General features: G+C 50.5%; 1 protein-coding gene across 1 annotated transcript in view; it reads right to left on the reverse strand.

The window, feature by feature from the left end:
• The window catches only part of SIN3B (SIN3 transcription regulator family member B), a 30,428-nt gene extending 24,114 nt beyond the window's left edge, over nucleotides 1-6,314 (reverse strand). The window contains exons 1-2 of the mRNA XM_074337968.1: nucleotides 6,117-6,314; nucleotides 1,217-1,360 (exon numbers count right to left, since the gene is read on the reverse strand). Of these exons, the coding sequence (XP_074194069.1) occupies nucleotides 1,217-1,321 (105 nt within the window). The 5' untranslated portion in view covers nucleotides 1,322-1,360; nucleotides 6,117-6,314. The remainder of the gene's footprint in view (nucleotides 1-1,216; nucleotides 1,361-6,116) is intronic.
• Nucleotides 6,315-9,716: the final 3,402 nt, after the last annotated feature.

Below are 9,716 nucleotides of genomic sequence, written 5' to 3' on the forward strand. Positions count from 1 at the left end.
TTATCAGTCATAGGGGAAATGCAAATCAAAACCACAATGAGATACCACTTCAAACAGACTATGAAGGCTATAATCAAAAAAAGAAAACACCAAGTGTTGGTGACGTTGTGGAGAAACTGAAACTCTAGAATATTGCTAGCAAACATAAAAGGGTGCAGCTGCTATGGAAAACTGTTTACTGTTTGGCAGTTCCTCAAAAAGTTAAACGTGTGAACGTAGTTATGATATGACTCAGCAATTCCACTCCCAGGTATAGAACCCAAGGAACTGAAAACAGGGACTCAAACAAATCCTCGTACCCAGCAGTGCAAAGCATCACTACTCACAATCGCCAAAAAGTGGGAATGACCCAAATGTCCACCAACGGATGAGCGGATAAACAAATGAGTGGTCCATCACACAAGGGACTATTACTCAGCCATGAAGAGGAATGAAGCACTGACACGAGAGAAACCAGACACAAGAAAACCACATGTTGCATAATCCCATTTATATGAAATGTCCAGATAGGTAAATCCGTAGAGGCAGAAAGCAGATTGGCGGCTGTCACGGGCTGCTCATGGGGGCAGGGTCTACTTTAGGGGTGATGGAAGTGTTCCAGAACTAGATAGAGGTAATATTTGCAAAACATTGTGAATGCATTAAATGCCACTAAATGATACACTTTAAAATGGTGACTTTTACGTTATGTGAATTTTACTTCATCTTTTTTTTAAAGCCTTATGTTCATGGAAATGAACGAATGGAAAGGGCAGCCCCGAGGCCTCAGGCTACAGCAGTGCAATCTGCACCCTCACCGCCCGTCCCAGGCCCATCCTCTGCTCTCTGCCCCCCAGTGACTGCCAAGCCTCAGCCCAGCCCCACCGGGTCCCTCGAGAGGGGGAGGTGCTGGGCCCAACCTTCCTGCACCTGTCCACCAGGCCCTGGTTACAGGTGGGCGGCTCTGCAGTCCTGAGCAGGTTGGAGGAATACCAGGTCCCTTTGTCCGTACAGAGAAGCCATCTTCAGGATCTACTCCAGCTTGACGTGGAGGTGGAGCCTGTGACAGAAGTCTGCCCTGGAGGCCTGAGGACATCTGTACCCTGTGTGGTTCCTGGGGAAACCCAGTATGTCCTGGGGGGTCGGACAAGCCTGGCCTGGCCCTGGGGGCTGCACCGAGGCACGGGGTTCCAACTGAGGAGGTAGCCCCCCGGCCAGGTAGGCACTCTATACTCACCAGGGACCGCTTGGCTTCAGGCAGGAACTGTCCAAACTCAGAGAGCAGGTCCTCCTGGCCCCGGAAGAGGTTGGCCACCTCAGTGAACACCTCCTCTTCAGACATGCCTCGGAAGGGCCGGCCTTTTGTGCTCAGCTGCTCCTTCTGCCAATTGTCAGGAGGGTGAAAACGAGTTAGTCAAGGAACCAGGCATCCTGACGGTGACATTCAGGTGTCCCCTGTGAAGGAGAGAGGGGCCTCACCTGCCACCCTGCTGGTAACTCAGGGTGCCCCGCACCGGGCCCCCCTGCGTGGAGAGCAGTACTGTGTGCTTATGTCTCAGGCCTGCACCACAACACAGCCTAAGCCCTGGCCATGGACAGGACATGTGCTAGGCGTGTGGGGGGACACGGGCAGGGGCCTGGTCATGGAAGGACCTGGTCCCAGCCGTCCCAAGGGCAAGCGGGCATGTTCTGGGGGCTGGGGGAGCACAGAGCTAGCACTTGGCCTTGAAGGGAAGAGGGTGAAGACGAAGGAAAGGGACTTCCAGGCCAACGGACCTGTTACCCAGCCACCAATCGGCCTGACCCGGAGCTCAAAGCAACGAGATGAAGACCAGAGGGGACCTAGGTCGGAAGGGCAGGAAGCCGTGGGCAGAACATTAGAAAGAAGTCTGTCAACTTCACACCCGAGAATATGACTAAGCAAAAGGCATCGGAGAGGGCCGGCCCGGTGGCTCAAGCGGTTAGAGCTCCATGCTCCTAACTCCGAAGGCTGCCGGTTCGATTCCCACATGGGCCAGCGGGCTCTCAACCACAAGGTTGCCAGTTCAACTCGAGTCCCGCAAGGGATGGTAGGCTCCGCCCCCTGCAAATAAGGTTGAACACAGCACCTGAGCTGAGCTGCCTCCCGGATGGCTCAGTTGGTTGGAGCGCATCCTCTCAACCACAAGGTTGCCGGTTCGACTCCCGCAAGGGATGGTGGGCTGTGCCCCCTGCAACTAGCAACGGCAACTGGACCTGGAGCTGAGCTGCGCCCTCCACAACTAAGACTAAAAGAACAACAACTTGAAGCTGAGCAGCACCCTCCACAACTGAGATTGAAAGGACAACTTGACTTGGAAAAAAGGCCTGGAAGTATACACTGTTCCCGGATAAAGTCCTGTTCCCCTTCCCCAATAAAATCTTAAAACAAACAAACAAACAAAACAACAACAACAACAAAAAAAAAACGGCATCAGAGATGGGGCGTTCCAAGAGCACAGGATATTCCCACCCTACAGCTACAAAGGGGAACGAGCCAACCTCAGTCAGCGTCTCCCCCACTCCCTGCCTGCTGCACCCTGAGGGAAGCTAGTTTTTAATCCTGCACCCATAACACCTATTTGGGGGGGGAACTGCCTCCCCACCTCCGCCCAAGTTACTAGGACACTTGAAAGCCAAAGAAAAACTGGGCCAAGACCACTCAGCTCAGAGAATAAATACGAGTCCCCTCTACACACATGAAACAATGATCGAACGGAGTGATGCTTACAGATATACAACTTAAAACAGCACCACTCCGCTCACCAGATCAACAAAGATGAAAAGAAGTGGTTCCTTTCTTCGGGATGTGGGAACTGTAAGGCGGAAAGGAAGACGGGCGTACCCCGGAGAGGGAAACGTGGCTCTATCTACGACCACGTAACAGGCACACATGCTCACTCAGGGATGTGCTTTCTGGGAACATTCTTGCAGAGAAGGTCAGTTCTGCTCTGATGCCTGTTTGGAACATGCAAATCTTTTGAGCTGGATACGCGTACTAACTAAGGAACGATCTGAGCACAGTGCAGACTTTGCGATTGCTTCCGTGGGGGAAACCCCGGACGAGTGCGGGGTCACGGCACTGGGCTGACCAGAGGGGAGCACAAACACACTTCCCATCCAACCTGGCAGTTTCTGTTAAGAACCACTGCCCAGGTGGTAGGAGGTGACTACCACCTCTCCCACGTCAAGAAACCTCCTCCTAGTACCTCCCAGGGCACCCCAGGCTGCAACCTTCCCCCATCCACATGTGAACCTGAGGTCTTCCCAAGGTGAAGTGCCAGAGGTGCTGTAGTATTCATGTCATGATTAGCCATCTCACATGTGTATGACAGTGCTACTACTAGTAGTAGGTGCCTATCTTTTTTCAGTGTGTTGCTCAGTTTCCCAGTGTTGTACCCTGACCGTTTTCCCATTGGCTGATGCACATTTGCAGAGCAAGATCACTTGTAGGAATGTCACGTGTCACATAAGGCCAGAACTGGCTGTGCTCATCGGAGCACACGTATGTACAAAGTTGGAAAATAGGGACCAGCTGCCCACGGTAGACCCGAGGCACGCACTGTGCATGAATCGACCTCAGGTAACAACATTTAACCCACAGGTCAGCACCACCGTTACAACCATTTTATAGATTAGAACCTGAGGTTCAGGGCAGTGAGGGAAAGGGTTCTGAGGGTGCAGGTGGTTTCAGAACTAAGTCTGACCCAAGGCCCAACAGAGATCGAAACACAGTAACACGTGGCCAAATTTACCTCGAGTTGCTGGCTTGGGGTCTCACGGTGTCTTCCAAATTCAAGACAATATTCTAAAATGAGGATAATTCACACAATAATTCCCACTTCTAGCCTGAGGTCGCCACGAAGCTTGTTTAAAATGCAGATGGTGGGCCAGACCTGAGGAGTTGCCACTCTGGGGGGAGGCCCAGGTACCTGGATTTCCTCCCAACACTCAGTGGCTCTGGTTGGAGGACGCTGAGCTGTCCCTTCCCCCATGAGTCTTCTCTGAATGAGTCTGCGGCCCATTGCGATGACCTTGGATAAATAAGTCTCACTTCTCTGCTTCAATTCCCATCAACAGAACAGACACCTCCCAACCTTCTCTCTCAAGAGCCTTCCAGCCCCTAAGCTGTGGTGACGTCATGGACTCTGGGAAGGACCCATAAGCCGCTACGATTCCAAACGTCATCCTTCCACACAGATCAGATGTTACAGCTACCACTCATCTGAGAAGCAAGAAGCTCTCACTGCTGTGCAAGCACCACGTGCACGCTGGATTTGAGTCCAATGGGGCCATATATGTTGACAACACCGACGGCAAGTTTGTTGCATCAAAACAGCGCCACTGGGTTTACAGGGAGCAAATGCTATCAACCTAATATTAAACATTTATGCTAAAGAGAATTCCACTCCTTTATTTCACTTATCAAGGTTGTACAGAAAGTTTTTTTTTTTAAAGTGGGTTCTGCTTATGACCAAAAGGGTGAACTGTGAATGAAAAACAGTTCTAATGAAAGTAACCTCTCAGGGTGATCTCATCATAACTTCCTAACGGGGCAGGTCATGGTGGGTGGTCACGCCCCAGGCCTAAGACTTTAGTGAAAGGTTGAAGCCAGTCCTGTCCGTTGTTCTTATGCATCTAGGGTTAACACACCTTTGAAATGCCAGAAGTAATAGCCCTTGAAGGGGGTGTTAACCCTCAAGAGAGCACATAATCTTGTTAACTATCCTATAATCCAATCCCTGCCTTGCTTTCTCCAGTCTTCATGACACCCCCTCAATTTCAAATTCATAAAAGAAGCTGCAAAACTATTATCTTCTGAGCAGTTGAGATCTTGCTCCCACACGTGTTATCGGTTTAGCTCAAATAAACTCTTACAAAAAAATTTAAATAAATGAATGAATGAATGAATAAAAGTAGGTTCTGCTGCTTAGAAAAATAAAAGGCATCGGAAACTCTGTGTAGGGAAGATGATAACATTCAAGCTCCTTGAATGACACAGATGTCCCTCGCCACTGGACTGCCAGAACTTCCTGTCAAGTCCCTTGAAACCAGCTCTGACCCCTGGGCCTTTGCACAGGCCATTCCTAACACCCCAAGTCTGCTCTTCATCTGCACTTGTCTGCCTGATGGTCTGACCCATTTGTCAAGGTTCAACCTGAATATCCTCTTCCTGACCTCCCAGGGGGTTGGCAACCGTTAACCCTGACGTACATACTTCCGTTCTTTTCCACCCCCGTCATCTCTAAGTTTCTCCCACCTCTAAACTGAACTCCCAAGCAGCAGCAATCCTTCACCTCTGCCACTCCAGCACCTGGAACAGAGTCCAGTAATCAGCAGAAACAAAGGAAGCTGTGAGTTCTAAATAGTATGAAGTCATCTTGTAAAAAGTGTCCCTTAGGATCTTTTTAAATCCCTGTGACGTGTGTTTTCTAGCGCTTCTTGGGTGCAGAGGTGCCTCAAGGAGTAAATTAAAATAAAAACTCAATGGAACTCCTGTTGGATTTGTATATCATGTTCACAGCAGCCAAATGTGACAGTAACCCAAGTGTCCACCAACGGATGAATGGATACACAACACGTGGTCCATCCACACCATGGAATACTATTCAGCCATAAAGAGGAAGGGCACTCTGACACCTGCTACAACATGGATGAACCTCGAGGACATTATCCTAAATGAAATAAGCCAGACACAAAAGGACAAATACTGTATTGTCACACTTATGTGAGGTCTCTAGGAGTCAGATTCATAGAGACAGAAGGTAAAATGGTGGGTGCCAGGGGCTGAGGGGAGGCGGGGGAGCTAGTGTTTAATGGGGCAGAGTTTCAATTTTGCAAGATGAGAAAGAGCTCTGGAGATGGATGGTGGTGACGCTTGCACAACAATGCGAATGTATTTAATGCCACTGAACTGTACACTTAACAATGGTTAAAATGGTAAGTTTTATGTTACGTATACTTTATCACAGTTAAAACAATTAATGCAAAAGAAAAGCTTATCAGAGTTTTACAGGATTCCATGAACGTGGACAAGAAAATCCTAATGCTTCCCATGCACCTGACATCGAATGACGACGGCACGATCGGCCACAGAAGTGTGACGTGAGGCTTCTTACCTGGTAAGTGTGCAGGATCTCCAGGAAAGACCTGTAGACCTCAGGGTGGTCCAGAAAGCGGGTCTTAATCTTGTTCACGTAGCTGATGGCATTGTTGAACTCCACGGAATCCGACTCCAAGGGCACCTGGGGTCTGTCCTCCTTGTAGAGCAGCTGCGGCTTGAAGTTCTCGGCACAGTCACTGTGGCTGTGCGCATTCTCCTGACAACAACACAACAGTGAGCGGCTCTCAGCCTGACACGGGAACAGGCTGTGACTGACGCCAGAACCCAGCCACTGTTCATACAAGAACAGGCAAAACCCAGCACAGAGCCAAGGGTTTCAATTAGACGCAGAGAAAGGTTACTTCTGGGGGCCTGGAGGGAGGAATGAGGGGGTGGCACAGAACATGCTCCGGAGTGAGTCTCATGAACTCCCTTCTGCCTGATCTTTCCCAATCGATGTAGAGAACACGAAGGCCTGATACACACTTTACACTTTGAACAATAGCCTTTGGAAAAATGTATAAAGTGTGGATTGTTTAATCCTTTTCAGAGTGGAATTTTGGGCTCTTTATAAAAGAAGTCTTCCCACACCTGCTGCCAGCCCATTTCAGCAAGATTGTTTCCAGGTATAAAAGCACCTGCTCTCACCAGGTGTAAAACTGAGACCCTGTAGGTGAGGAAGGGAGGGCACCGTCCAGGCTGCCAGGGTCTGTGGGACTTTGGGTGCTAAGCCCAGGGCACGTCACCTGAGAGAAAAGAGATGGGCCCTGACCAGTCAGCAAGCACGCCATCTATGTGTGCTTTTACATCAGTGCAAATGAAAATAAAAAGACAGACACACACCCCCCCCTCTCCTGGGCACTCATAATCCTAATTTGTGGTGGACGGGACCACTCCCCGAAGGAGGTGATGTCTGTTTCGAAACTGGAATTTTTCATGTGGGTTTGATGACGGCCTCCCTCTGCAACTGACCACAGCTGGGCCATCAGGAGGACCCTCGGCATCCTTCAGGTCCCAGCACGGAGGGGCCGGTACTCGAGCAGCCTTCCAGAACCATCGTGTGGCAAACCAAAATGACCTCGTCTCCCAGCGCTCTGAGCCTCTTCCTTGCTGTTTTACTCCGTGACTCGTATCAGCTTCCTACACGTAACATACTGTCATTATTTTGTTCTGTCCACCCACACGTAACATACTGTCATTATTTTGTTCTGTCCACCCTGACTGGATGGCAAACACCACGAGAGTAGAGATTCTGTTTTGTTCACAGGTGTCTCCCCAGTGCCTGGAACAGAGCCTGGAACAGAGAGGCTTCCTCCACGGCTGGGGGTGATCAGATGAATGGATGAAGGAACAAACGGACTCTACCGTTTCGCTTCCATCACCCAGGTGTGTCCATCGCCCAGGCGCCGGCATTCCACCCCCACCAGCTGCTGATCACAAGGCCCCGGGGCGATGGGGCCTGCTGGGCACAGCAGCCGTATCTGGGTAGGGGCACCAGTCTGCTCAGGCTGCTGCGACCAAATACCACCGACTGCGCGGCTTCGACAAGATCCAGTTATTTCCTCACGGTTCTGGAGGCTGGAAGGCCAAGATCAAGGTGCTGGCAGGGTTGGTTTTTCCTAAGGACTCTTGGCTTACAGAGGGCCGCATTCTCACGGTGTCCTCACATAATCACCCACCTGTGTGCCCACATCCCTGGGTCTCCGTGTGTGTCCAGATTTCCTCTTCTTCAAGGACCCCAGTCAGGCCAGATTAGGAGGCCACCATAAGGGCCTTATTTTACCTTAATCCCCTCTGTAATGACCCTATCTCCAAATACAATCACATTCTAATGTGCTGAAGGTTAGGACTCAATGGGAGACCCTGAGGGGGACACAAGTCAACCCGTCACAGTCAGCCTAGCGGCAACTCTAGCCAGTCTGAGCTGAGGAGGGCAGAGACAGAAGACTAGAGCAGTCACATTCTAGACACCATTTCTCCCTGGCAGTGGAATTCCATTCTGAGACACTCTGGGGATGTGCTGGCCGACTCCCTCAGGCTGGAAAGAGCTAGAAGGACCAGGGGGAGGCAGGAGCCTTGAGGCCACGGTTGGCTTCAAAGGAGGCTGTGCGCGCAATGGAAGCTCCCAACCACTCTGAGGCGGCCATTTTAGGCACCACATGCCCCTTACAACCCTCCGGAGTGTCACTGAGATGAGACAGAACCGTCTGCTAGACACCAGGGCTCCACACAGTGGGCCAGACAGTAACGTGGCAGACTCTATGGCAAACAGTCTGGTGGTTCTTTAACAAATTAAACATAGTTACCATGTGACCCAGCAATTCCACTCCCAGGCATCGAGCCAAACGAACTGAAAACAGCTGTTCCACCAAATCCTTGTACACGCATATTCATAGCAGCGCTGGTCACAATCGCCAAACGGTGGAAACACCCCAAGCGTCCATCAGCTGATGAATGGATGAAAAAACTGTGGGCCATCCACACAGGGGACTATTACTCAGCCATAAAAAGGAACGACACTGTGATTCATGGAAGCTCTGATACAACATGGATGAACCTCAAAAACATCATGCTGAGTGAAGGAAGCCAGACACAACAAGTTGTATAGTGTGTGATTCCATTTCCATGAAGTGTCCAGAACAGGCAAATCCAGAGACAGAAAGTGGGTTAGTGATTCTCGGGAGAATTGGGAGGTACACTTTCTTTTTGGGGTGATAGAAATGTTCGGATTGGTGGCAATTGCACAATATTGTGCATATACTAAAAACCACTGAATTGGACACTTTAAAATAGTTACAATGATGACGTTTGTTATGTGAATACTACCACAATTTAAAAAAAACTTATGCAATCTCTGGAAAATGCAAAAACCACCAACCATACACAAATAAGCTGGCTTTGGCCCACAGGCCATAGTTAGCCAAATCTCTGCTCTGAACCTTCTAGAACAATCCAGTCTTTTCTCTTCCTCTGCCTGCCCTGGTCCAGGCAGTTAGAAAGGCCCCCTAAACACTGAGGAGCCAACCCACAGGCCGGAGTTGTCCATCCGAGTGCCCACACACAGCCCCGCCTGGATATTGAAGAGACTCCTCGTCAAACAGCACATTCCAAACACAGAGCAGTAGCCACTACTCCCCCCCAACCTTGCTCATCTCCACAGGGGCAGCGACCTTTACCCAGCGGCTCAGGCTCATCCTGGATCACCCCAGACTTCTCACTTTCTTTCACTGACACCCCACCCCTGGTCCACATCATCGTGCACTCTGTCTGAATCACACGGGGCCCCTCCCTGGCCGTACAGGTCCCCTGTCCCTCAGTCCACTGCTGGCACAGTAGCCAGAGTGGTCTTTCCAGAACTCTCCACTAACTGCCCATACTCCTGGCTCTAGTTCCTACCCTCTCCCCTTCTTGTCCCAACTCCACCGGCTTCCTGCCTGTTTCTCAAGCACACACGCTCATTCCCACCTCAGGTCTTTACCCCCCACATGACAAAGACCCTCCGTCCCACCACAAGACACAGGCACAGCTCCCGCTCCCCTCAAACCCCACCCCTGATGTGTTTTGCTCGCACTGCTCAACTCCCGTGAATATTTCATATCTGTCCATCTGTATCTCA

This window comes from Rhinolophus sinicus, linkage group LG07 (genome assembly GCF_036562045.2).
Source record: "Rhinolophus sinicus isolate RSC01 linkage group LG07, ASM3656204v1, whole genome shotgun sequence".
Classification (NCBI taxonomy): domain Eukaryota; kingdom Metazoa; phylum Chordata; class Mammalia; order Chiroptera; family Rhinolophidae; genus Rhinolophus; species Rhinolophus sinicus.